The sequence below is a fragment of the Eutrigla gurnardus genome (genome assembly GCF_963514095.1).
Source record: "Eutrigla gurnardus genome assembly, chromosome: 21".
Classification (NCBI taxonomy): Eukaryota; Metazoa; Chordata; class Actinopteri; order Perciformes; family Triglidae; genus Eutrigla; species Eutrigla gurnardus.
Genome location: NC_139932.1, coordinates 18,337,957 through 18,365,704, shown reverse-complemented (window position 1 = coordinate 18,365,704; position 27,748 = coordinate 18,337,957). Strand labels below are relative to the sequence as shown.

General features: G+C 45.6%; 3 protein-coding genes across 4 annotated transcripts; 2 read left to right on the top strand and 1 right to left on the bottom strand.

The window, feature by feature from the left end:
* Positions 1–881: 881 nt before the first annotated feature.
* On the top strand, positions 882–8,188 carry LOC311032228 (chloride anion exchanger-like; the record flags this gene model as incomplete). Its single annotated transcript, XM_084038864.1, has 19 exons — positions 882–1,009; positions 1,099–1,238; positions 2,083–2,193; positions 2,335–2,495; positions 2,577–2,741; positions 3,595–3,747; positions 4,163–4,245; positions 4,418–4,565; positions 4,652–4,765; positions 4,858–4,935; positions 5,026–5,121; positions 5,627–5,733; positions 6,096–6,165; positions 6,252–6,344; positions 6,412–6,507; positions 6,585–6,743; positions 7,358–7,412; positions 7,486–7,622; positions 8,168–8,188. The coding sequence occupies 19 exons, from the start codon at positions 882–884 to the stop codon at positions 8,186–8,188; spliced, it is 2,115 nt and encodes a 704-aa protein (XP_083894990.1).
* Positions 8,189–8,290: 102 nt separating this feature from the next.
* Positions 8,291–12,599, bottom strand: cbll1 (Cbl proto-oncogene-like 1, E3 ubiquitin protein ligase). 2 transcript variants are annotated; one of them, XM_084039271.1, is made up of 6 exons: positions 12,560–12,599; positions 11,310–11,477; positions 10,536–10,642; positions 10,332–10,415; positions 10,178–10,251; positions 8,291–9,865 (listed from the first exon to the last, which is right to left on the bottom strand). In XM_084039271.1, exons 1-6 carry the CDS (start codon positions 12,570–12,572, stop codon positions 8,863–8,865), a joined length of 1,449 nt encoding a protein of 482 aa, XP_083895397.1. In that variant the 5' UTR covers positions 12,573–12,599; the 3' UTR covers positions 8,291–8,862. The 2 variants fall into 2 exon arrangements, with proteins under 2 accessions (XP_083895397.1, XP_083895398.1); XM_084039272.1 differs by having other exon boundaries at positions 11,328–11,477.
* A 1,401-nt stretch (positions 12,600–14,000) lies between these two features.
* Positions 14,001–26,708, top strand: ppp6r2a (protein phosphatase 6, regulatory subunit 2a). Its single transcript, XM_084038346.1, has 24 exons — positions 14,001–14,359; positions 17,503–17,672; positions 18,155–18,409; positions 18,650–18,836; positions 18,921–19,058; positions 19,145–19,210; positions 19,296–19,408; positions 19,964–20,077; positions 20,169–20,295; positions 20,376–20,528; positions 21,075–21,293; positions 21,388–21,452; positions 21,911–22,026; positions 22,122–22,207; positions 22,523–22,603; positions 22,716–22,813; positions 22,986–23,043; positions 23,146–23,273; positions 23,358–23,482; positions 23,567–23,711; positions 23,816–23,904; positions 23,984–24,179; positions 24,700–24,804; positions 25,224–26,708. Exons 3-24 carry the CDS (start codon positions 18,183–18,185, stop codon positions 25,270–25,272), a joined length of 2,685 nt encoding a protein of 894 aa, XP_083894472.1. The 5' UTR covers positions 14,001–14,359; positions 17,503–17,672; positions 18,155–18,182; the 3' UTR covers positions 25,273–26,708.
* Positions 26,709–27,748: the final 1,040 nt, after the last annotated feature.

The window sequence follows — 27,748 nt, the reverse complement described above, 5'->3', positions numbered from 1 at the left end:
AAACTCATCAGGAGTCAGAAGTACAGACGTCCTGAATAAAAGTAGAGGTACAAATACTTCTTTACTCAAAGTATTCTCCTCAAATGTATTTAAACTAAAGTAATGAGCCTTTTTTGAAAATGTGAGGAGTAGAAAGTACAGATATTTGTTTTTAAAATTGACAGAGGAAAAGTTTAAAAAGATGTCAGAAAAATAAAAACTCAAGTAAAAGTACAAATACCTGATAATTCTACTTAACTACAGTAATGGAGTATTTGTACTTGGTTACTTCCCTCCTCTGGTGTTTGGTTCAGATTTTATCAACAATAAATGTGTTTTTGGGCCTTTAACCATTTCAGGGTTGTTGTTTTTTTGTTTCAATGAACGTTTTTGTGCCAAATTTTATTTTTATTTTTAAATACAGGAAGTCGTCTCTGGATCATGTTGTTTTTTGCCCACATTTTCCTCTCTGGTCGAAGTAGGCGGGGCTTCACCAACCTCTGACGTCTGATTGGAGCAGATTATTCACTTTTTCTTAAATTGTTGTTTAACACAGTCTAGGCTCAAACTAAGAATACTAAGAAAATGAAACATTTGGAGCTAAAACGTCTCCATGAAACCAAAGTGGACACAGAAAGATGAAATGACCCATCAACACAATGAACCATAAATGCGTGTTAATGATTCAACTGAGCTCAAACAAAAAAAAGGTGACACGGCGATGAGATTGATCTCAGATCACAGATTAGACGCCGCTCAGGCTTGCAGCACCGTGCAAAGGTTCCTCCAGGAATCCGTCTCAGAACCTCCCACCCCGAGGCCCCTGGGACTCCTCCGACACCCGAGGCCCCTGGGACTCCTCCGACACCTGAGGCCCGGCTCCGACGGCTGCAGGCGTGAGGATGGCGGCGCCGAGGAGGCAGTACGCCGTGGCCAGACCGGTGTACTCAGAGGACGGCCTGGCCCAAGACCACCAGAAGGTCTACAGGCTGCACAAAACCCCCCTGGACCACGTCAAGGAGTATCTGACGTGAGGTTCCTCCCGGATCAGGGTCTTTGGTTTGACCTCATAACGGCATCTTGAGCTTTTTGTATATATTTTTTTTGTGTGACCTCCAGGTGCGACTCAAAGCGCGCCAAGAATGCGGCGCTCTCTCTTCTGCCCGTCGTGGGCTGGATGAGGATCTACCGGGTCCGGGAGTGGCTGCTGGGTGATGTGGTCTCTGGGATTAGCACCGGACTGGTGGCCATCATGCAAGGTGAGTCCTCCAGGATCCACATCAGTGACTTGAGAGCAGCTAAAGTGACATTTCGGCTCATTTTAGGGGAGAATCGTAGCCATTGGTCTATTAAAATACACCTTTTTATTGTTGTATGGATATATCACAGAATATTGCCAATGATTATAGATTACTGATTTAGAAACTTGTCATGAATTAGTTTCTAAAAAAACATTTACATAATCTTTAAATTTGAACTTTGCTCGTTTTAGACAGTTTAGATATCCAGGAAAGTGAGACATTCATGGACGTTAAACAGAACTGGCTCATTTAAAAAATTCTATTTTTTTGTTACTAAAAGGTCAATTTAAACCCTTTTTAACAATTCCATTTAACTTTAACGCCCCATGTTACATTTAAACAGTTCGGACCATTTATTTATAAGAAGCAAGTTATGAAAATATATATCGTTTATACACAAATTAAGCTGCTCAATTAATTGATTAAATCATTTTGATTACATTCCTGTTCATTCAAAGCCCATCTAAACACACATTCAAATTAATTTAATTATGAATAAAATATATGTTTTCCTTAAAGGATGAATGTGTGGTTTCTCATGGGTTAAAATGAGATCAACCTTTATTGATCCTACAAAAGGTGTTAAAGAGGAGCAGCAGCAACAGGAAGGAACTGATAGGATCACTACGCCTCTATCTTCATTATGAGAATATAAAAATACAATATGAGGCATAAAAAATAAAAAGGAGCAAACTATAGTGTCATTTGTTTGATCATTTGTCTGCTTTTCCCCATATTTGTTGAATTAAAACTATATTGTTGAATTGTTGGTTCTGGAATGGTTCTGTTGCGGTCTCATCAGGTCTGGCCTTCTCCCTGCTGGCCTCGCTGCCTCCGAGCTACGGACTCTACACGGCTTTCTTCCCCATGCTGACCTACTTCTTCCTCGGCACCTCCAGACATATATCTGTAGGTATGTCATGCATGGTACGGGAAAATAAACAGGTTTACTGTCATCGAGCAGAAGCGTATCATATCGCATCTCATCGGATCTTATCGGATCTTATCAAGAGGAGATAAGATAGCGGTTCTCCACGCCCCCATTCCTTCCCAGGATCCTTCCCAGTCCTGAGCCTCATGGTGGGAGCTGTGGTGACCCGTCTGGTCCCGGAGAACGGGCCTCCCGCCAACATCACCGGCTTCGAGGGCCTGACCCAGGACCAGCAGAGAGTCCTGGTAGCCTCCTCCATGACGTTCCTCATGGGGATCTTCCAGGTAGACTTCCCAGACCCCAAAAATGTTCCCCATGTTCTGGGAGGAGTTTTTCTGATGTGTGTTTTATCCCGCCTCTTCCAGCTGGCGATGGGAGTCCTGCAGGTGGGCTTCATCGTGGTCTACCTGTCCGACACCCTGGTGTCCGGCTTCACCACGGCAGCCGCCATCCACATCCTGGTCTCCCAGCTCAAGTTTGTGTTGGGGCTGACGGTGCCAGGCTTCAGCGGTCCGCTCTCCATCATTTATGTGAGTCTGGCGTGTGTCGGACTTGTTGACTGGTTGTGAAATATGCTTCTGATCTCATGACCAATTAACAATTAGCAATCCAATTAGCAATCAATGTCACCCTCAAGTCTGTGCTCAAAGTACGAAATTATACTGCCGTTAGCCTGTTAGCTTAGCACAAATATTGGAAAAGGGGGGGGGCATCTTGTTTTGCACCTCTAAAATTTATGAATTGTCATTTTGTATATTGTTTCGTTTAATCCGTAGAGTTTATGCTAAGCTAAGCTAACGGGCCATTGGACGTTAATTCATTTTTACCACACAGACATAAGAGTGACATCAATCGTCTTACTCACAGCTAGAAAATTAATATATAAAAAATATGTACGGTGGTCAGCTGCGAAAGACAAATAATTGTGTTCGTACACGGCCGTTAGCTTGGCTGGCTAGCTAGCTAGCTAAGTTACGTTCCATCACTAATGTAACGTTATTTTATCTGTTTTTTATCCAGACTCTTTTATCAGCCAGGAGAGACAGACCTGTTGTTAGTGTGAGTGGCGTAACATCCTGGTACCGATTTACGTATTTAAGGTTTTTTTTTAGTTTTTTTTTTAACATATTTTCAGTCTGATACTTCAACCGCTATACGACAAATTTTTACTTTTCTATGTGCAAAATTAAATTGACAAACATTGTAAGTGTAATTGATTCAAACTCACGTGGTTTCTGAGCGTTAAACCAAACTAGCTAGCGCAAACTGGAAGCTAGCTAGTTAGCTATTTAGGCTTTATACACCAGTTCAAATAACTACGAGTGGAAAATGATGAAAAACTAAATTCCCACTGACCTGCATTGTATTTCCGATGTTGTGCAGACCCTGGAGAAGATCTTCGTCCAGATCACCTCCACCAACGTCTGCGACCTGGTGATGTCCATCGTCATCATGGTGGTGGTTTTCATCGTCAAGGAGCTGAACGACCGATACAGAGCCAAGCTGCCGGTTCCCGTCCCCATCGAGGTCGTCATGGTGAGGAAACCTTACAAAAAGGGGGATCAGATCATGAGAACCCGAGAACTACCGACCTGAAAACTGTGAGATAAGACGACCCAGTCCTTTATTTGTGGCCTTATGGGTTCAGGTCTAGAACAGAGGGTTTTTTTCAGGCCAAGGACCCCCAAGGCCTATAGAGACCCGGTGGAGGGACCCCCAAGGCCTATAGAGACCCAATGGAGGGACCCCCAAGGCCTACAGAGACCCGGTGGAGGGACCCCCTATTAGATATCATATAGTGTTCCTTATTAAACTGGCCAATAATAATGTGTAGTGCCATGTATAACAGTACTTTGTAATGATGATGTAAGGTAACTCTGCAGACCCCCTAGGGGTCCCGGACCCCCCCAGGTTGAAGATCTCTGGTCTATAATCTCTTTATCTCACACAGACAGTTATAGCTTGTGGCGTTTCCTACGGCTTCGACTTCGAGACGAGATACGACGTCGAGGTGGTCGGAAAAATGGTTAGTGGGTAAGTTTCATGCTGTCGGGAGAAGATTAGATGTCAGAATGTTTTCTTCAGGTGGTTCAAAAAATACTTCTTTACTTTTGGAGAAACGATCATTTTGAGAAGCTGAAAATCAGCCGAACATCTCCTTCTAAACGCACTCAAAAGCACAATTCAAAACGCGATCGTCCTGCAGGTACGAGTCGCCCATGGCGCCCAACATGGAGGTCTTCCGGGAGAGCGCCATGGAGGCGTTTCCTGTCGCCATCGTGGGGTTCGCCGTCGCCTTCTCTGTGGCCAAAGTCTACGCCATCAAACATGATTACACCATCGACGGGAACCAGGTGGCTGTATATATATAAAAACATAACTTTTGGTCATTAAGATATAAAATGGGGTTGAACATTGCCTTCGTGTCGTTGTTTCCCAGGAGCTCATCGCCTTCGGGGTCAGCAACATTTTCGGCGCGAGCTTCAGGTCGTTTGCGGCGAGCACGGCGCTCTCCAGGACGGCGGTGCAGGAGAGCTCCGGAGGCAAAACGCAGGTTTACTGGCTCACTACGTTCAGTGCAATGTTACCACCTGGTTTATACGACGTTATTTGCCTGAATGAAACATTAACTTTGTGTTGTTGCAGGTTGCAGGTCTGATCTCAGCCATGATGGCGATGATCGTCACTGTGGCGCTCGGCTTCCTGTTGGAGCCGCTTCCCAGGGTGAGACGGCCTCCACTGCATTTTGTTGTATGTTCCTTATATGGAGAGAGAGAAGAGAACTTGACATGTTTTTGTTGTACGTGGTTCCAGTCCGTCCTCGGTGCCTTGGTCATCGTCAACCTGAAGGGGATGCTGATGCAGTTCAGAGAAATCCCGTACTTGTGGAGGCGGGACAAACCCGAATGTGTAAGAGTTAAAAAATGTCAATGCTAAAAACGGATGCCTTCAACTGTCCTCATCTCTGCTGACCACCAGGGGGCGACTCCTCTCTGGTTGTATAGAAGTCTATGAGAAAATGGTCCTAGTTCTCTCTGCTGGCCACCAGGGGGCGACTCCTCTCTGGTTGTATAGAAGTCTATGAGAAAATGGTCCTACTTCTCTCTGCTGGCCACCAGGGGGCGACTCCTCTCTGGTTGTATAGAAGTCTATGAGAAAATGGTCCTACTTCTCTCTTGATGTATTATCTCAGTAAACATTGTAAACATGAGTTTATGGTCTCAATCTCTAGTTTCAAGTCTTCTTCAATCCAGCATGATGTTCATTTAGTACATTATGGTCCATTTAGAGTCCACCAGACCAGAAAGCAGGGGATGCTTTAGGGGGCGGGGCTTACCTGCTGATTTACCAATGCTAGTTAGCTACTAAGATGACTTTAACACTCAGCTGTTTGACCTCATGCGTTTGTCTGCAGGTGGTCTGGGTAGGAACTTGTCTGGGTGCCACCCTGCTGGGACTGGATCTGGGTTTAGCGGTGGGCCTGGGGGTGGAGCTGCTCACCGTCGTCTTCAGGACTCAATTGTAATGAGAGTTTGGGTTCGGTTGTCTTCATGATCCCACTAAAAGCTCATTAGACTTTGAAGTTTCTAAACATGCAAAACTGAAATCATGAGGAAAATCTTGGATTTACTGTAGTGGATGGAAAGAATATACAAATGTATAAAACAATTATAAAGTAATTATGCATTTACAATCTTTTTGTCCCTTTAAACTGGTGATTTAGTGTTGTGCTTCCAAGTTGGAGACTATTAACCCCAGCTGTTCCTCCTGGATAGATAATAACCTTCTTCATCATTTACAGATTTTTACTTCTTTTTATGGGAATATTAATCGTGTAGAATAAAGTGATGTTTATTTGTTTGACCGTCTTGATGTCTTGGTAGCCCCCGCTGCTCGGTGCTGGCTAACCTCCCGGGGACCGACCTCTACCGAGACCGCAAAGATTACCTGGATGTGAGTACGTCGACTAGACCTCCACCGAGGCCGTTTCCATGACAACCCCATCACCTCCTTGATTACGGTGACGCTTCCTTTCTCAGATGCTGGAACCAAAGGGAGTAAAGATCTTCAGGATCCCGTCGCCCATCTTCTTCGCCAACGTGGAGTTCTTCAGGGAAAAGCTTGTGGAAGCCGTACGTACGATGAGTCTCCTACGTTTACTGTTTTCGTGACGCGACGCCAACATGTGACTCGTTCCAGGTCGGGTTCAACCCTCTGAGGGTTTTGAGGAAGAGGAACAAGGCCGTCGGGAAAATCCAGAAGCTGCTGCAGAAAAAGGATGGTGGCGACACAGAGGTGAGAAGTCCTTCAAAGTGTTCCCCCAAAAAATATATCACATCATGTTATATCAATATATCATGATGCATGTGCAGGATCTGCCCTCCGACCCCAAGGACCTTCCTGTCCAGGTGAACTGGAGCGGCGAGCTTCCCGTCGACGTCGTCGTCCCCCGAGTGGACCTCCACAGTCTGATCCTGGACTTCTCTGCCGTCTCCTTCCTGGACATCTCGGCCATGAAGGGACTCAAAACGGTACCAAGTCACGACCCGGAGTTCAGGAAAGGTGGTGGTGGTGATGATGATGTCACAGCGTCTTGATGGCAGGAAGTCACCTCCAGCTTTTCATCCAACCGGCCCGGCGTGACTGCTTTTTAAACTCTCCTGCCTTTGATTGTGATTTAAAACTGTAGCTTTGTCTCGTTGGTGTCCTCGCTGGTAATTAAGAGCAACTAATGTAAATTAATCTACACATTATGTTCTCCAAATATATATTTGTTGTTTTTCCAACTGACAGCCCAAAAGCGACAGGAGTTGAATCGAGTATTATTTTTTAAAACAGCAAAAATATGGTTAAAAAAAATCTGGAACCAGTGAATTTGAGGCATTTTAATTTCCCAAAAAACAAACAGACCCAAAGTGGAAAAAACACTGAATAAAAGCAGGCTTCACGTCTGGGATGTAATTCATGACCAAATAAAAACATGCCACAAACTTCAATTCAATTTCTCTAAATTTGAAAAATATTTTCTGGCATAATAAATGCCAAAAATAGACAAATCTGCCCTTTTTCATAGATGTTAACAGAGGATCTTCCTCTACTCACCGATGTGGGATCATTTCTCACGTTGGAACGGTTTTCTCTGCAGGCGCTGAAGGAGTTCCTCCGCGTCGATGTGGCCGTTTACATCGTCTCGTGTGACGGTGAGTGTTTCATCCGGATTTCTGAAAATAGAATATTTCACTATTATATCACTGAATACTCTCGTTCGAACAGCCTTCATCCTGGAGAAACTGCACAGCTGCTGCTTCTTCGACGACGAGATTCTGACCTCCATGTTCTTCCCGACGCTCCACGACGCCGTGCTGCACGTGCTCCAAGGTCACGAGGAGCACAGAGGTGGAGGCCGTGTGGTAAGGGACGCCGTTTGTTCACGCCACAGCACTAAACATGACGAAGCGTCGGATAATGCATCATGGAGCTCTGCAGGTTCAGCTTGAACATAAGAGGAAAAGGTCATTGGGTCATGATAAGACATCCTGTACTCAAGTAGTCCAGATACTTCCTGTTCAAAACAGAAGAAGTACTCAAAGTATCCTTATGAAGGACATTTCTACTGGTTTTGGAAAATGTAAGGAGTAGAATATACAGATTTGTTTTTAAATGCAGGGAATAAAGAAAAAATAAACACTCAATTAAAGGTACCTGACAATTGTGTCATAATTGAAAAATCATTGCTTTCGATTGTGACATTTAAGAGGAACTTTCATTTGGGTGAATGTGGCGCCACCCTGTGGACAAAGAGCACCAGAGTCCCTTTAGAAAAGCTGTCATTTTACAGCAGCAGGTTCTGAGGTCTGCTGGTTTGGTCCTGGGTTCCCCCGGGTCCCCCCTTCAGACCGTGTGTTATAGAGCTTTGCTTCTGTTATAACTCTCACACTTTCTTTTTTATTTGCAGTTAATGGATACCAAACTGTAGAAGAGCAACCGTCTCCAGGAACTACTTTCTAAAACAAACAACAGAATAAACTGTACTGTACTCTCCATACTGCCACACACACACAATCAACAAAACTAATAGTTTGTATATCGAGTGAGTTTTATTTTGAAATGCTGTTTAAAAGTCCTTTGAAGTTGATTTTTTTTTATCCAGTCTCCTTCCATGAATGCAAAAAACATTTCCATGATTAAACAAGGAATTTGGTTTCAAATGTGTTCAGTGTCATCAGATGTTTCTTTAGGATAAACAAAAGTCAGCAGCTCGAAAAAAAACAGCTGGTGATCCTTCAAGGTTCCTCACATCAACACAAAGATGACGTGTCTGCTGTTAAAAATTTATTGAGACAATAGTTGGTGTTTTTCAATGTACAGTACATACGCGTGAAGTCAGCTGACATATATACAGAAATATTTACCACACGCTATTAAAAAAAGAAAAGAAAAGGGGGGAGACGTTGCTGCGCTGCTGCCAAGTTTATTGTATGTTGAGCGGCGAGTTCGGTACATTTAACTAAAATGTGCAGCACAGACACGTTTGCTTTCGGGAGCAAACGTCTTCTCAAGATGAAAGTCCTAGAACCCTGAGGTCTACGATCACATTACTTAGAGGAAGTGGTGTGGAGCAGAACGACGCCCGTTCACTCGGTTGGCAGTTTATTGATAATAAGGCCGGTAGCGGCCCTGATCTGGGTGGTGTGGACCAGGCATCTGCCCCTGGGGAGGAGGACCCTGCATTCGTGGAGGAGGGGGCCCCCTGGGGGCGGGCCACATGCCGGGACTGAGCCCTCCCGGCTGGCTGAACGGCGGGCTCAGGGTGCCCTGGTCTTCGGGGAACTGCTGCATGGAGTTGGGGTTGTAGTGATGAGGTGGGGGGGCGTTGACAGGCGGGCCACTGTGTTGCGGTGGAGGTCCAGGGGGCGGGTGGTTCATATAGGGCATCTGGCCCATGATGTGGCCCGGCGGGGGAGTGATTGGTGGAGGGGCTGTGGACATGGGGGGCGGCGGGGCCTGGTTGTACACCATGTGTGGGGTACCGGAGGACTGGGGGGGATGCTGCATGGGGTGGTTGATGGGTGGCGGCGGGGGAGGTGGGGGGCCAAAGTGCTGCTGCGGTGGCGCCATCATGTGGTGAGAGTGGGACACCACAGGTGGCTGACCGGGATAGTCCCCGGGGTGGTGGTGGGGGGGCTGGGCGGGGCCCGGCCCACCAGAGAGCGGCTCCCGGGAGGAAGAGTCGTCCTGGATGGGCACGGTGATGAGATTGCTGTGCTTACGGGTCGTTACCGTGGCGATGCGGAATGTCTCGGGACCTAGAGCAGTGGGGGGCGGGACTTCGTGGCCTGTGGGAGGGGGCGGCTGGCTGTAGGGGTCGTGGCCGCTGTGCTGGAGCGGGTTGGGTAGGTGGACGTGGTTCTTGGGTAGGTGAGGCGGAGGCACGCGGAAACGGTCGCTGACCTCGGACGCGGGAGGCAGGTGCACGGAGTCCTGGCGGCCGGACTTGGCCGCCCTCATGTGGCGGTGGTTGACGTGGGCCTGCAGGTCCCGCTGGGACAGGTAGGTGCGCTTGCATCCCGGCACGATGCTGCACATGTAGAGGGAACCGCGCTGGCTCTGCTCGATGCGCTGCACCGGGTCGGTACAGTTGTACATGGTGAGGCTGAACACGGGGGGACAAAGGGTCAGTGACACAAAGCCGGAATCAAACACATCGGAGGTTTTAAGCTTAATGCTGCTGCATCAGGTTTAGTTAAGCTAAGTTAACTGTGGTGCTGTGGCTGAAAGCTCAGCTGCCTGATGTCAACACAGACCTGTTCAGTTATCAGTGACAGGGAAGCATTAAAGCGGTTACAGATCATCTATGGTCGGTTACAACACCACTCAGAGCGTCTTAGTTCAAATGAACGACTCCAAAACTGCTTTTTTATTCACCACAACACGTTTAAATGTTATGTGTGTGCGTGAAACTCACCCGGGGCACATCTTGTCTCCTTTCTTCTCATGAAGCAAAGCACAGTCGTAACAGAAAACATGTTTGCAGGGGATCTGAGGAGTCGGAGAACGACAGTTAGACACTTTCCTGTGAATTCCTGCAGAGAAAAAGCTCACGTAAACACAATACATACCATTCGTCCATAGAGCACGATAGGAAGCCCACATTTATCACAGAAGTGGATCGGTACTTCATCCCGTTCTCCAATCAAATTTAACTGTAGAAAAAAACCACAACAGGTAACCATTAAAACACACTAATTTAGTGTTATTTGGATACCATTAAAACCCCTGAGGATGTGTCCCCAAACTGGGCCAACCAGTCTGATCAGGTTTACCTTGTAGTCCCAGTACAGAGCCTGGGGGAATCTCCTCTGAGTTGCAAACACATCACCAGATTTCGCCCCACAGTCGAACCGCTCGTCTTGCTTGAAGCCAAAGTTATCTGAAACACAAGAGACGAGTATTAATAATATAACGCAGGAAAAAAAAAAAACTAAAGTCTAAATCAGTTGCATTTTTAATGGCCTTCCATTAAAAAGGTGTTGAATATTCCCTTCATGTCAGTAACGATCAATATCAGCGTAATGCATTTAATATAACAATAAATGAGACTAGCTTATGCAGTCTGTGGTCAATCATGGTTATAATGGGTGATTCATCGGTTCCCTCTGGTGGTGTAGAGGTAAACCACATGACTTCTTCACAGTTTAATGAATAAAAAAAACATCTCCATTTACAAATCACTCCAATCCTAGTCCTGAGTCCACTGGTTAACAGAATGCAAGTAAAAAGAGGACAAATAAAACGTTCCTGATTACATAAACTGCGAGTGCATCAAACAAACAAAGTCTCACCCGTCACAATGAGGCTCATTGTTATATATTAAGTGATATACATGTTTATCTATGCTCTGCTTGAGGCCAATAAAACCTGAACTGTCATGTGTGACATACGGCAGAAGAGGAAAGTAAAAGCAAAGCACCAACACTGACTGAAAGACACCAACAAGTCATCCCTGAGTGCTTTCACACCTAAATGACTGTTTGTTTTGACCAAACTAAACGGGTGAGGTGTGAGAGCACCCTGTCCTGCAGCAGAACGGTGCCTACCGTCGTCTCCAACCTCACTTTTACTTGGCCGGCTGCTGGGTCTCTGGGCGCGCGGCTGAGGTTTGCTCCTTATGGGCTGCTTGGAGATGAGCTTGATGGGGATTCGCCGGCGAACATCCGGGCCGCCCAAACTCCCAGAACCGTCACTTCCTTGAAGATCATTGTCTGCTGGAGGAAAAAGGGGGGGGAGAGAAAACACAAACACAGCTCCATAAGAGTTAGGAAAGAAAGAAACATGCTCATAAATAAAAGGGCAGATACATCAAAGTATAAAATAATGACTATAAAAGTACAATGTATGTGTATAAAAACACAATACGGTCCACTTGTGTATCTGCTGTTGAGGTAGTAGTATCATAGAATGTAGTACATATGTATAATTGCACATGAAAAGTTTGACAGCCACGGGCAGGAGTTACCTCCATCCCCAAATAAAACCCCACAAACATAAAACAACATGGACTCAAGGGGAAACACCAGCATTTAGACAGAGGTGCTGCTTTCTGGTATGACTTTGTAAAAGATAACACGTCATGACATTAGGGAGAGATAACGTTGCCTCTCCAGACGTCTTTAAATCACATTTCAGGTGATTAATTCCGTGTTTTGCTGGGAATGTGACTGATGGGATTTGTTTTTGGTCGAGTTATCACATCTTAAAATGTCTTGTAACTTTGTGGTGACGTTCACGTTACACCTATAACAGCCTGAGCCTTTAATACCACATGATGAAGAGTTTTAAAGGGTAACGAGTCACACGTTTCAGCCCATATTCCGAAAACACGCGATCAGTTAGCGCTAGCTTGTGTCCGCTCGTTGCTAGATTAGTTAGCATCGTGCTAACATCGGTGATGTAGCACTCGCGCTGCAAAGTCAACCGCAGCTCGCTGTTGCGCCCGTTTAAACTGTGGTAAATGCAGTGTTTGCCGTTTTAAAAACCACGGCGGGGCGTAAACGCGTTGGTCCGCGTTGGCACTTAACGTTAACTTTAGTGTGTGTTGTGTAGCGCTCCTCCATCGCTAGCCACCAGTTTAAGCTAACGGTTAGCACCGCAGCGCGCTAGCTTTTCAAACGCCCGCTCTGGAACAACAACGCCGGGCGTCGTAGCACAGCAGCCCGCGGGGACGGAGTCTCGGCGTCAGCTGGAGAGCCGCTGTGACCGCCGCTGTGACTGCGTGGAGGAAAATAAACCGCGTAAAAGAAGTTTTCAGCCTTCACGTCCGCCCCGCCGCCGAGTATTTTTCGCTTACCGCTTTGGTCCATGATCCGACGAGTAAACGCAATGCATTGTGGGACGGAGAAGGCGAGGACGAGAGGTGAAGTGAAGCGCGAGGAGAGTGAAGGAGAGGACAGAGGAGACAAGGAAATAAGTGAAGGAGAGGACAGAGGACACAAGGAAATAAGTGAAGGAGAGGACAGAGGAGACAAGGGAATATTTAAGGAGAGGACGGAGGAAACAAGGAAATAAGTGAAGGAGGTGACAGAGGACACAAGGAAATAAGTGAAGGAGAGGACAGAGAGAGGAGACAAGAAAATAAGTGAAAGAGATGACAGACGACACAAGGAAATAAGTGAAGGAGAGGACAGAGGAGACAAGGAAATATTTAAGGAGAGGACGGAGGAAACAAGGAAATAAGTGAAGGGGAGGACAGAGGAGACAAGAAAATATTTAAGGAGAGGACGGAGGAAACAAGGAAATAAGTGAAGGGGAGGACAGAGGACACAAGGAAATACGTGAAGGAGAGGACAGAGGAGACAAGGAAATATTTAAGGAGAGGACGGAGGAAACAAGGAAATAAGTGAAGGGGAGGACAGAGGAGACAAGAAAATATTTAAGGAGAGGACGGAGGAAACAAGGAAATAAGTGAAGGGGAGGACAGAGGAAACAAGGAAATACGTGAAGGAGAGGACAGAGGAGACAAGGAAATATTTAAGGAGAGGACACAGAGGAAACCAGGAAATAGGGAGTAAAGTGAAAAGGTGAAAGCTGAAGATAAGACAATTAAAGGAAAGAGGAGAAACAATAGAAAGCAATAATTAAAAAAAAGAAAATAATATTATATCTCAATCTCACCACAATTGAATACTTGTTTTATTTTGAAAAACATGTATCCCAATTAGGGCAGTCTGAATTCCCCACTAAAATTGAAACAAGCAACAACATTCCCAGATATTCCATGAATTTATTAAGTTTCTTTGAAGTTTTTGAGTATTGGCTGAAATGATAACAATAATAAATAATAATAATAATAATATAAACTTTATTCAAGACACAATGGTAGGTCGATAGGACAGTAAAAAAGTCGCACAATATATACAAAAATATAGCAGCAATAATGATGAATAAGGTTTACTGTGGATTAGAGGAAACATACTAACTTAACTCCCTTTAATTAAATTGCAACGTGTTCCTTTCCTTATCTTAAAATAAACAAAATAAATGACAGTAAATATGTTCGTGTTGTATTATTACGATAGAATAAAGTGTGTTTAATCAATAAAAACACCGTCGCATCGCTCGCTGCTCCAACATGCTCAGCTGAGCGCGCGCGCACCCCCTCCCCTCCACAGCTCTGCTGCGCGCGCCCGTAACCATGTCGCCATTTTGATTCGAAAAAATATGACTGAGTTTTTCCTGCTTTGCATGCTAAACTTAGCCCCGCGTTTGAATTACTTCGTGCGTGAGTACGAATCGCACACTCTGTCCGAAATAACGGGTGTTGTCGTTAGTGTCAAGTAGCCGTTGGCGTCGGGGGGGTGGGGGGGGGGATCGCGTATTTGATGAGACTTCGGAGGGGCCACACATTTGTACTAACGGTAGCTAAGTTGAGCTAGCTAACAGTAGCCTGTGCTGTCGCAGACTGACCCGCTTCTTCAAAACAAATCACTATCCGCTCACAGGGCTAATGTGTGTGAGCTAACGGCTAGCTAGTAGTTTAGCTGGGAGGGGGAGTAGCTGGGTGACGAAAAAAAAAACTCCACTAACAATCTCAACACGGACGGAAGGAATAGCAGCGGGTGTTTTTCTTTTATCCTCCCCCCAATCAAAGGTAAGTTTTGGGACCGGGAGAGACCGTCGTGGAATGTTTGTGCAACTGGCTAAACGGGCAACTCCGCCGCCGCACCGAAAGTTGAACACTAAGTTGGAGAGGTATTTTCAAGTTGGCTAACTCTGACACGTTCACCGTCGGCGGCTTGTTAGCTTACGTGCTAATGGGACTTGAAGGAGGAACTAACGTGACGTATAGAGCCGGAGTTTGTTGAGTTAAGTAAAAACTTGACGCCGTTTAACGTTAACGAACTAAAACCTGGCGGATCGGCTAACGTTTCGCCACTTGACGTGAACTTGAAAGTTAGCATAATCGATAAGTTGCGTCGGGCAGCCGCGGCGCCGTTGACGTGAACGTAACTTGTGTTTTGCTTGTATAACCCGGTGAACCGGAGCTTAGCGTGAGGTAAGTTGCTCGGATGAGTTGGCTGATGAGGCCAACGGCCGAGTTGACGAAGTAATCACGAAGCGACGTTTACACGTCATTAGCTTAAGTTGTACGTTAATTACGGATCGATTTAAAAACAGAAATAAATAAGGACACCTGTGACGTAAATCCTTTCGGTCGTGGTGCCTCCACTGGAAGGCGAAGTAAACAGAAATCTGAGCTCCTGCCGCGAGTCAGTTGATGTGCACTTGATGCCAAAGCGACACACCGGTGTCTTAACAAACATTCTAATGTATTAGGAAAGGAGCTGTCATTTAAACATGGCTCCCTGTATTATTAGCCGTCACACGTTAGCGCAATAATGCCAAGTTATTAAAGTCTCATTAATGGCTCGTTTGGTTTGAGATCCGACAAACTCAAAGGGGGAATCGATGAGGTGAATGGAAGAAGCCCCGTTGTGAAGGAGGATTATAAACCAGGGGTCGACCCATGTGAGACCGGTAATTAATATGTAATATATTAATTTAATATTTGTCTGCAGGATCGAAAAAAAAGGTCAAAATGTAGACACAATGTGTGCTATCAGCAGCTTTATTATGAAGTTGAACAAATAAACAAACAATAAACAAACAAACATATATATATATATATAGTTCGCTAAAGTTTTATGAAGTTTAAAACAATTAAATAACGACCAGAGAGTAGTGACTGGGTGCTGCATCAGAGCCAAAGTAGCGCATTTTAAAATAAAATAACTTTATTGTCAAATTGGCTTTAAAACTATGACTGATAACCATAAAAACTATGATTGTCAGCGTTGATAATCGGTCCTCCTCTATCATAAACCAAGAACGTTGTTGGGTCTAGGGATGGGATGATAATAGGATTTGATCACGTACCAGGATAAACAACAACAACAATAATCGATCGTGGTAAATTTCCGTAATCGCGATAATCGTAAATATTGTCACGAGTGGCTTGAAAAGCTGTCTATTCGCTGTCATGGTGGAGAAATGAAAAATAGTGATTTAAAAAATGTATTCATCCATTTATGGGGGAGACCTTACTTCTTGTCTGTAATACAAGCATGCAATACAATCTTTATTTCTTGACAAAGTTTTGTGCATTTTTAAGCGTTTTAAGCACATTTTGTTGATGATCGGGATAATATCATGAATCGCACTTATTTCAGGTCAAGATGATCGTGATATGAAGTTTTGCAGCATCGTTTTCCAACTCGGTGCCTCTGAGTGAGCAGCATTAGGCTGAGAGAACTGTTGTTTGTGCACCATTGCAGGTTGTTTGACTACTTGGCAGCGAATGTCACGAGGTATCCAGCACAATGTGATAACCGCTCGGTCGCCCAGCAGCTGCATCTTGAAATTTGCATTCAGCGAAGTACAGGAGAGTTTGTGTGAAAGTGGAGGTGGAATTTCCTTTTTGCTTGATTTTACTGCCTTTTTTTCCCAACTTGCCTAATTACAGCGTGTTGTTGTCTCACAACATCCACACGTATGCCCTTCATGTGTGCCATTGTTCCTGTTTTCAACGTCTGCAAACATGCCAGTAGACTGTTTTTGTTGAGGTCGCCTCTGGTGGGTTCTATTTTGGATGTAAAGTCAAGCATTTGCTTTCCTGCTCGGTGTCCACAGGGAGCGTTCAGCGGGTTATTATTGCACTTGTGTACTCTGTAAATGTATGCCAGATGGACGCTGCTGCTGCTGCATGTGTGCAGGGAAGGGTCTTCCTCGGGGGGGAGGAAGGGAAGGAGGAAGCACTTGGATTTCCCCCTTCAGTGTTTTACTTCCACGATCAACAGTTGGTAGCATGTTGCGCAGAGAGACGCGCGAGCTTCGACAAAGGCAGCACATGTAATTGTTTTTGGCACCGCTGGCGTGTTAGGTATTCTAGATTAGCTGCCGTGGTAACGGCGCGGGGAAAAACAAACCAAACACACTCGGCGTGGTCGCAAAAGCATCAAATAGTTGCTCTCGTTTTAGACGCATTCTCTATTTTAACGTCGTTTGAAAGGCCTGATGTGCATTGAAGGTAAACTTTATGATAACACAGGTGTACACCTGGCAGTAATGTGTGATACGAGCCCCGAGGCGTGGTGGGTCAGGCTGTCTGCTGGTTAGGGAATATTCTCATTGTGTTTAGTTGATACTTCAATGATGCAGGTTCCTATTCAGTCTTGGAGATCTTTGATGGAACCTAAAAGAAGCCTTTAGAACTTTGATGTTAAATATCCACAAAGTTTAATACATTTTCTGCATTTTGTTGAAACTGATACCAAACTGATTTAAAGTGAAATATTCAAAGCTTATGACACCATGTTGAACTTTTAACCATTACATATGATAACATGGAAGCATTTCATTTCTATTTTTCTGTACTCGACCCTGACCTCTCTGGTAGAATGGGTAGGTTGACACATTGACAACACAAAAGACCCACTAAAACGGATGTGTAGTTGTATTAACTTGTATTAACAGGTTAATATTGGGGATTATCCTTCAATAATACAGAGAGTTAGTCTAAAGAAATGAGTGATATTATGGAACTTTGATGTGTTTGTTGTGGCGACTTATAGCTTATAGCGCTACAGTACAAGACTTGAGAGACGTTTGTTAGGAAAGTCAGTTAGTTGTAAGATATTAAACTGACAGAAACGTGAACGAGGAGTGGAACATACAGTATGTGTGTCTGAACGGTGTGTTAACGCGGCGTCGATCTAACCCTCTCTCCTCCTGCAGGTTATGGTGAGCCTCTCAGCGTCTCATCTCCTAAAGAGGCCTGCGTTTTAAGAGGAGACCCATGCTGATAAATGCCAGGCCTCGCCACACTCTCTGTCGTCTGCACAAACACAAATGCCTGCCTGCCCGTGGGGGAGGTCTGATTAAGGATATCCACATTTCATCCACTGGTACGTGGATTTGACTGTGTTGGCCTTTTTTCTTATTAGGTGGACCACAATGATGCAACTGCTGTCTATTTACTTCCTAATTTAGGGATACATTCTATAGAGCACAGCTTGATTCACGTCACCTCCACATTATCACAGCATCAGACATCAGAAAGTTATCAAAACTTTCTGTCTGCAAATGTAGAAAACTGTTAAAAAAACCTATGAAAACTTCATCTATGGCCTACACAGTAATGCAGTGTCTATTGGGAATTAGAAAATGCTGTAAAGAAGGCAATTAATGAGGAAATCCCTGAATATAAAGGGATTTACTGCAAGTGCTCTAATCCTGGAACTTTCATTTGTTTACATCCACTTCTCTCCCCCGCTTCCTCTCCCACCTACACTTCCACTCTTCCCTTTTCTACACATTTCCTATATTGTTCTGGCTACTGCTGGGCCTCTCTACCCCCCCTCACCTTCCCTTTCCGTCTGCGGTCCAGGGCAGTGTCCCCCGTCCCAGCGGCCACCATGTTTTGGAAGTTCGACCTGCACACCACCTCCCACATCGACCAGCTGCTGGACCGGGAGGACGTGACGCTGAGGGAGCTGATGGAGGAGGACGACGTCCTGCAGGAGTGCAAGGCCCAGAACCGTCGGCTGCTCCTCTTCCTCTCCCAGGAACACTGCATGCAGGAGCTGGTCAGCCTCATCACCACGGAGCCGCCCGCCGACCTGGAGGAGAGGAGTCGCTTTAAGTGAGTCCTCACAGAGAGAGAGGGGTCACGGGAAGGTCATGTGAACTGTGAAAAATACAGCATGTGGGTAGTCAGGCAAACATGATGAACTACTGTTACTAGAAGTCTTGTTTTATAGACAACTTGAAAGAGTTCTCGTGGACAAATAGACTAAAAGAGACGCATCAAAGCTCAGATGATCACATCCATCAGAAATCCCCTTTAAACTAAACATTGTTTTTGTTTTTTTGCCGTTTTAAGGTTTCCCAACATCGCCTGTGAGCTCCTCACGTCGGACGTTTCCATAATAAACGACAAGCTGGGCGCCGACGAGTCTCTCCTGGAGGTGCTCTATCACTTCCTGGAGCAGGACCCGCCCCTCAACCCTCTGCTGGCCAGCTTCTTCAGCAAAACCATCGGCAATCTCATCGCCAGGAAGACCGAACAGGTACGCTGAGAACGATCGCGGCTTGAGCAACGAATTCTTGTAAACGAGCATTAAAAAACAAGAGCACTTTGTTTCATGTTCCAGGTGATCAGCTTTCTGAAGAAAAAGGAAGGCTTCATTGGTCTGGTGCTGAAACACATTGATGCGTCTGCCATGATGGACCTGCTGCTTCGCCTCATCAGCTGTGTGGAGCCTGCCCCCTTGAGGCAGGAGGTCCTCCATGTAAGCGCCCTGAATATGTCTTTGTGTTCACCCGTAAGGAAACGCCAGCCTTTAATGTATCCTAACATTTATGTTTCCCCATGAAGTGGCTGAATGAGGAGAAGTTGGTACAAAGACTCACAGAGCTCATCCATACCGGCAAAGACGAGGAGGTGAGTCTGGAGTTCTGTCCATGCAGTCGCCTCCTTTAAAAGAGGAGTCATCTGCAAACTTCTAATTCAATGCTTTACCCTTCAGAGACAATCAAATGCATCCCAAACGCTCTGCGACATCATCCGCCTTAGTCGAGACCAGGCCAATCAGATGCAGGAGAACATGGAGGCCGACCCACTATTGGCTGTGCTAGAGTCGTAAGTTTACCATGCCTTCTTTTGGTTTGGAGTCCAGTTGCTTGTGGTTTTTAGAGTGTGTGTGTGTGTGTGTGTTGTGTGTGTGTGTGTGTTGTGTGTGTGTGTGTGTGTGTGTGTGTGTGTGTGTGTGTGTGTGTGTGTGTGTGTGTGTGTGTGTGTGTGTGTGTGTGTGTGTGTGTGTGTGTGTGTGTGTGTGTGTGTGTGTGTGTGTGTGTGTGTGTGTGTGTGTGTGTGTGTGTGTGTGTGTGTGTGTGTAACGGGAAGGTTCCTTTTGTCCTCGTCCTCGGTCGACGTGTCCACACAAGCCTGGATTGTAAACATACTGATTCTCTCCCGTGTCGTTGGTGAGATTTCCCCAATCTGGAGCGAAGAGTTCACCAAAAGGTTTCTATTGTGTACACAAGGATCTCCTTCACGATGCTCCTTTGGTGTACGTTTCAGCCATTCATCCCCACACCTCCATGTCAAACAGGATGAATGCTAGATGGTCCTGTGTGTTAAAGAGGAGAGCCGGGTTAGTTTGGGTGTTAATCTGCTAACGAAGCCGTCTTCCAGGCAGGAGAGTGTGACGGGGCTCCTCAAGAACATGTTCGAGGGGGAGAGGAGCGAGGCCTCCATTGTTAATGGAACTCAAGTGCTACTTACCTTACTGGAGACCAGGAGGTCTGGGTGAGTCCACCTGTTGCTCTCCGGTGTTTATTGTAAATGTATTCTGGTGAGAGTACATGGTGAGAATGTCTTTGTGGGTTTGTGTCCCCAGGCTGGAAGGGCTGATGGATCTGTATTCTCAGGGTTATGAAAGGTCTTACACTGTCAACAGCAGTATTTTAAATGCCATTGAGCCCCATTTAAAGGACTTCCAGCAGCTTCTTCTGGACCCCCCCAAGGTAAAATTAAATTATAATGTATAGCCAATGTGATGCAGGTACAGCATTGAGACTCTGGCTTCTTCTCATTCTCCCTCCAGAAAAGTGCAATATTGACGACCGTTGGTGTTCTGGAGCAGCCACTGGGGAACGCCCGCCTTCACGTGGCCCGGCTGGTGGCCGCCCTGCTGCAGACCAGTGCCCCCAGTATCTGCCAGGAGCTCTGCAATCTTGCCACCATGGACCTACTACTGGTAGGCAAAGCTGGACTCTGAAACTCCTGTAGCTCCTCCTCTGTCATCGCACACATGGTGGCAGAGATGTGTTGGAGCCCTCGTACTGTTTGAGGTCATAGGTCATATATGAACAAGGTTGGTGGCGAGGCAGGGGCAGCACTGATTAACTAATCGAACCACCCGGCCAAAGGGCAGTGGGCGTGGCTTGTTTGGGAGCACTGTTGCCCTGGTTACGTGATGTCTGGTCCACATTAGGGATCGGACGGCGATAGGACAATCTATATTATTGGGATAATCACAAATAGAGCCTGATTTTAAAAATACAGGATACAAAAATCCATTAAATTGTTATTAATCCTGTATTTATGCAGTGAGATCATATTATCATCTTATAAAAGATCATTTTATTGTTTATCACCAACAAGGAATGTCTAATCTGTGATTTTCTGATGTTTTAGTGCCATGATTATGTAAATGTGGTGATGCCCAGTCCAGATATGACCACCATTGTGTTTCCACTCATCTCGGTACTCACATGCCGTCTCTCCATCGCTCTCCCAACAGGATCTGTTCTTCAAATACTCCTGGAATAACTTTTTGCACTTCCAAGTGGAGCTGTGTGTGGCGGCTATCCTGAGCCATCCTTCCACGGAGGAGCGGCCCGGCCTCCAGAACCACAACGGGACGCCCGCAGCATCCAACCCCGAGGCACAGGGGGAGGCGGCGAAGCCGGGCAGGACCAGCGACCCACAGACCTCAATCCACAACGCCCTCGTAGCACATGTAGGTAGCCGAGGCGGCCAGTGATGTCCTGGGATGTTTCTCTCTTCCTCAAATGCTTCCTCTTCTTCATCTGGCGTTTCTGTTGAACCCTCAGCTCTTCCAGAAGTGTCAGCTGGTACAGAGGATCCTTGACGCCTGGGAGGAGAACGATAAAATACAGTAAGAATCTCTGCTCACATTCACATTTGTATAAAGATAGAAAATAATATAAATTACATTTATTTTGATTTCCATGCTTGATTTAAAAACCTTCAATGTTAAAAAATGACATTTGGTACAGCTAATTATTAGAATTGTCCAGGTTTTAATGGGATAACATGTTTGTAGGTTTTTTAATATTCTATTTACATTAAATAGTTGTTAATGTATTGATCCACCAACCTGCCCAGGGATACAGGTGGAATAAAGCAAGGTTGTTAAAACCTGGTGCAATGCATCTAGATTTTTTGTCCCTGTTTAAATAACCTGACATGTTGGGGGATGCACATAACTAATAACTAATAATTCTAAATAATGTAAAAAAGTCTTTAAAATAAAGAGAACTATGAATCACTATTAAGATCAGTAACATCTAGACCTAAACATAAACAGTTAAATGAGTCGTATGTGAACCTCAGGGGTGACGGCGGCACCAGGAGAGGCAACATGGGACACCTGACCAGAATTGCCAACATGGTGGTCCAGAACCTGGAGAAAGGACCAGTACAGTCCCAGATCACTGACCTCATCAAAGGTAACAGTAAGTGGGAGTCGGCCCTATTTCTTGAACGAAGTTTGTGACCCGGAGAGGTCGTCGGCGAGGGTTAAATCTCTCTGCCGTCTCTGCAGAGCTGCCAGAAGACTGCCGAGGTCGCTGGGAGAGCTTCGTGGACGAGACCCTGAGAGAGACGAACCGGAGGAACACGGTGGAGCTGGTGAGAACCAATCAGGACCGCTTCCTGTCTGTTAGCGGCTCCTTTTAACTCCGAGGTCAGAGCATCCCTCACCAGCTTCCCAACAGCATTCAATAAAGCTAACGGAAGAAACAACTCAGTGGTTTTAACTGGTAGTAAAACAGACTCAGTCTGTGTACCCAGCAGGTAAAAACTATGTCGTTAGAGGAATCCTGTAGGACTGGAAACCTGCTCAGTTTCATGTTACGGCTCAACGAGTTCATGTCAATGCTGGGGTCACATGTTCATATCTATAATGTACTGCTGGACTCTGACCCTCTGCACCGCGTCCTGCAGGTCAGCACCCACAACATGCACTCGTCCAGTGAAGACGACGACATGGAGAGCCCCTTCCCCAACGACCTGTCTCTCCAGCAGGTAGGACAGACACACAGACAGACAGACAGCTGTTACCTGTCGTAGCGACACGTTATGTCGTCTGTCCACAATGACGTCACCTCTTATAAAAAGTGCCCTCTGACCTTCCCAGGCCTTCTCTGACTATCAGATCCAACAGATGACGGCCAACTTTGTGGATCAGTTCGGCTTCAACGATGAAGAGTTCAGCGAGCACGATGAGAATATCAAGTGAGGAGGAAACGTCTCAAACTTTCCCTTTTAAAATCCCAACCTGTGCAGATGTTTTTAATCCTCACTAACACTATGATGTCTGTCGTATTTTAATATGATTGTAAACCTGGTGTAGTGTCCCCATGACCTTCAGGATGTCTAATCTCTTCTTCTTCTTCTCTTTCCTCAGCGCCACATTTGACAGAATTGCTGAAATAAACTTCAATCTAGATGCTGATGATAATAGTGTAAGTGTTCCTTCTACTGCTGGAAACGTCCCGACGGTAACGAGGCTAACGCTCGGCTAACGCTCGGCTAACGCTCAGTCTCATGTAAACGTGTGTTTGCAGGCCAACGCGGCTGCTTTCGAGGCCTGCTGTAAAGAGAGGATACGCCAGTTTGACGACGCTGAAGAAGAGGAGGACATCTGGGAGGAGAAGGAGATGAACTATGCAACACAAGCTAAATCCAGAACACGGTAAACCTGGTTCACGGTCTCTCGTGTCCGAGCCGTCCCGTCTTCATCGGTCCTCATCTTCTGTCTGATGTCACTCCGTTCCAGGTTTGGGGTCTCCCAGACCTCGGAGGAAAGCTCCAGGGGCAGCATGGAGAACGGGGGCAGGGTGCGGGACCACGGATCTGGATCTGACGAGGACGAGGAGTCCGAGCAGAACACGTCAGAAATCGGTAGGTTACCTGTCAGGTAAACCTACGGGCCTTTAAAAGAATAAAAAGCCTCGTGTCCCAGTGTGAATGGGGTCTGTTTTCCAGGTCCAGGCTGGACGGCAAACTTCAGGGAGTCCGGAGGGAACGCAGCCTCCCAAACCCCGGCAGGCTGGGACAGCTCATCCAAGAGCGGGGCAGAGACGCAGGGAGGTGGCTGGGCCAACTTCACTGAGTTCCAGCCTTTCTCCGGGTGAGACGCTCAAACACTGCGGCGGTCTTCAGGGACTTTAATGCATGAACGAGACGGCTGCTTGTTCGGGACTCGCTAACCCGGTTCCTCCTGGTCTCCCACAGTACAGAGAGCGACCCCAGGTGCAGCTCTCCGGTGGACTCGGGCAGCGGTGATGCAGACAGACAAGCCAAACAAAACCACGAGAAGGCCGGTGAGTGTTTCCCCGCAGAGGTCAGCTGACTGACTTACAACTGAAAAACCATCTCAATGTGTTTCGTTGGCGTCGGCAGATGCGAGCGCGTCCTCCGGTGCTTCTTGGCCGGTGGGTGAAGGGAGGAAGGCTCCCATCGTGGCCTCAGACAGCAGCTCCTCCGGGGGGTCCGACAGCGAGGAGGATGACAAGCACGCCGCCAGCGCCGCCGCCGCCGCGGTCATCGCCTCGGAAACAGCCGCCGCCCCCGGCAACAAGACAGCTGACCTCAAAAGGTTTGAAATCTTTGAGCTGAATCAGATGCTGAGTGGTTTAAAAAAATAAATAAATAAAAATATCCTCCCATTGACCAGTCCAGGCTACACACACACACGCACACATACCAGCGTGTGTGTGTGTGCGCGTGCGTGCGTGTGTGTGCGTGTGTGTGTGTGTGTATAAAGGTCTATATTTGAAACATAACTACCACATTGAGGTAATCATAGACCGGACAGATTTGAAATTACTGCATTCATTCACTTTTGCCTTTTCTAAGTAAAGTTCGTCCTCGGAGCTTCGACAGAAACTTGAACTGAGATTTCACAAAGTCAAACTTTGAAATGTGAAATAATCCTAATAACAGTTATAGCGACCGAAGGAAGCAATAAATATACTTTCATCTCCTTACTTTAGTATTAAGGTCCAATAAACAACAACACAGGGAAGCGTCTCGGCTGATACAAACCAATGACTGAGAGGGACTACTTCCTGTGGAAGTGGATCATCGGACTAAACGGTTTTGTGTTTGTGCCGCAGTGAGGAGAGTCCGGTGTCTCTGGAGAAACTCTCTCTGTCAGATCCTCCTACAGCGTCGGAGCAGCAGCCCGGCGACTCAGCAGGAACCACGCAGACCGACAGGAAGTACGTGGACGCTTCACTCTTTAGTTGCTCGTTCGGGAGAAATGGATCCATGCTTTGCTATAATTGGGATAAATCCTTTCAAATGTTCAAGCGTGACTGCAGGAGTAGAAAGCTAGATTAAGACCACACAACGATCACATGACTGAGTAAACAGGATGTTTTTTTAGCAAAAGCTTCAACATTTGGACGTGTTTTACATCCTGAAAAACAACGTGTTTAATGTCTTTAGCTCGTGTTAATCACAGACCACATTTCAGATATTAACCTGTAAAAACACGGAGGCTTTGAGACGAGGGAACCAGAACACTCCTTTCTGGGTTTTCTCAGCACTAACCACCAGCCGGGATTAAAACCCCACATATAGTAAAATAATCCATTTGAAGGCTGTTTATCTGACCGTGTTCCTCCGTCCTCCGCAGAGAGGAAACGCCGCCGCCGCAGGAAGTGTCGGTCAACGGGCCGATCTGAGCGGGACTTCTAAACCCATCGGCGACGGTGCCGCGGACTGTCGGCCTCCTCCAGAGCGACTCCCCCTGTTTTTTTTTTTTTTTGTTTTTTTTTTACTGAATCACTCGGCCATGTTATTGGACCTGGACACTGCCAATCAACACCAATAATGAGGCGGCGGATGTATAAAAAAAACAAAAAAAGACGAGAAACAACCGACAGACAGAAGAGCGTAGAGGAATCATCTTCAAAGCCTTTTTCTTCTGATGTTGCACATAATTTACGTGCGGTTTTAATGTAGCAGCGATCCTTGAAAACGGGGGTAACATCAACGTCGTCATTATTTTTTTATGCCCTGAAAAGATTTCTCTCCTACTCGTCCGTCGGAGTCCCATTGTTAGGGATTACTCCCCCCCCCCCTGAATGGATAGCACAGGCTAACTTTTAATGATGCCTCAACAATAAATACCTTCTTTCTTTTTGTTCTTCAAGCTTAAGAAAAAGCACTTATGCAGCCATTTACTGTACATTATAGCACAAAGTAAGTGTCCTCCCCTCATCTCTGCTGGCTGTCTTATCTGTCCTCTCACCCAGATCAAGGTTTTTATCCAAATTCGTTTGTTTTTTCTCCACTCTTTGGTAGCCGTTGATGAAACATCTCGTCGTCGAGCCTCACCAGGTTTTCTGAATGTTCTAAGTGCTTCAGGAGGGTCGGAGGAGGAGGAGGAGGAGGAGGAGGTGGGGCGGGTCGATGAACAGAGCTCTAATAGTATTACTGTCTTTTGCTCATGTGCAATAATGTCAATTTAGCCATTTTTATTTTTATTTAAAAAAATGAAATTCTACATTTGTCTTTTTAAAAAGAATCACTCGAGCGAAGAGACTTGGATTTGGTGAAGTTTTCGGTGGCAGATAAATTTGGAAAATAATCTCAACTCTTGATTGTTCTGATTTTTAAGAAATCTTTTTTTCTTTTCTTTTTAGTGCATGTTTAACCGGTTCTCTGTTGACCTAGCTAGTGAGCTAAGACCTTCTGATTGTATTGACCTTTTTAAGTTCTTATTGCTATCCCCCTTAAAATCAACCAAACATTATCTACCTATATACAAATATTATCTACATTTAAAAAGTAATTTTACAGGCAATCTTGAGATGACTATTGTTGTCTGTTCCTTTCCTTTTTCTCTCTCTTCTCTCTCTCTCCACCAAGCACTTACTTACAGGGCAAGAGTGGCATCTGGTAAGAGTGACGCTGTATTATTTTCTTTTTTTTTTAGTTTATTTTATTTGTCTCTGAGCAGCAGGATTGGAAAGAGGGCAGGTCTGGGTTCTGCAGAGCTCCAGGCCTCTTTGGTGTACTTAAATCATATGACAGCGATCAGGTTCTACGATCATTGTTGGAAAAAAAAACAAAATTTGAAATTAAAAGTGTCTGGTTGACCACATTAATACCAAAAGTTTTGTTTTGCCCGTCTGGTTCATCTTTCTGCCTCCGTACCAACGACGACGTCTCTGCCGTATTCATGCCGCTACGGCGTTCGAGCCAAACTCCATTCAGAAAACAAGCTTTTTAAGAGTCCTTCGCTTGTGGTCTTACAGACAGACCTAACAAACCATGACTTAAGACTTTTTACAAATAGTCGTTATTATGGCGAAACTTCGGCATCATTTTTATCCGTGCGTTACAATTAAATCATTTATTTTGCCTTCATTTTGTCTTTCACAAGCTGCATTTTATTTTATTTTAACAAACGTACGTGTAATTCTCGACGTTGACTACCGTACACGTTTTTCCCCCGGTGGTGAACACAGGAAGGGGCGGGACTTAGCCTCTACGTCATGAAGACAACCTCATCATACCCTCTCACCTTCTACTCCCAAAGTACAGCAGCGACTCCCACAACTCACGAGTCCGCCGCTGGAGAACCGGACGCCGACACCGAGCTTAGCATCCTGCGAAGATAACGTGGATGTTTTATTATTAAACTGCCTTTATTTTAGCATCTTTACTATGAACTTCACTTTATAACTTATTAGCATTACAGACCCTCAACCCAACCGTGATTGGCTGTCCATCATTCAACACCAGGATGACTTTTACATATTTATTGTATTAATTATTTTAAATTATTTGTATTATTGTGATAATAATTATGTACAATTATAACCCCAATAATAATAATAATAATAATAATAATAAAAACAGCTCCCGGTACTGTACCGTTCCGGTACCGACTGATGATGACTTCCGGCGGTTTGTACACAGTTTGTCTAAAATATAAAAGAGGTTATTTTTAATAACCTTTAGCACGTTAACTTCGCCAGCGTTGCTCGTATTGTTTATTTAAAAGCGGTTTTTATGATTATGACGAGTTTCCGCTTTCGGATGCGTGCGCCTCTTTAGCTAACGTGCTAAACGACAAGCTAGCTATACATCACAAACCGCCTCGTCTTCATCTTTTTCTTTTAATCGATATTAATTAATCGATACATTAAT

Excerpts from the sequence above, each read along its gene's own strand:
- cbll1 (XM_084039271.1), bottom strand. Across the intron at positions 10,416-10,535 it reads CTCTGTACTGGGACTACAAG|TTAAATTTGATTGGAGAACG; the intron begins GTAAACCTGATC and ends TTTTTTCTACAG. Across the intron at positions 10,252-10,331 it reads TCGTGCTCTATGGACGAATG|ATCCCCTGCAAACATGTTTT; the intron begins GTATGTATTGTG and ends CCGACTCCTCAG.
- ppp6r2a (XM_084038346.1), top strand. The coding sequence starts at position 18,183 with ATGTTTTGGAAGTTCGACCTGCACACCACCTCCCACATCGACCAGCTG. Across the intron at positions 19,059-19,144 it reads TGAGGCAGGAGGTCCTCCAT|TGGCTGAATGAGGAGAAGTT; the intron begins GTAAGCGCCCTG and ends TTCCCCATGAAG. Across the intron at positions 24,180-24,699 it reads AAGACAGCTGACCTCAAAAG|TGAGGAGAGTCCGGTGTCTC; the intron begins GTTTGAAATCTT and ends TTTGTGCCGCAG.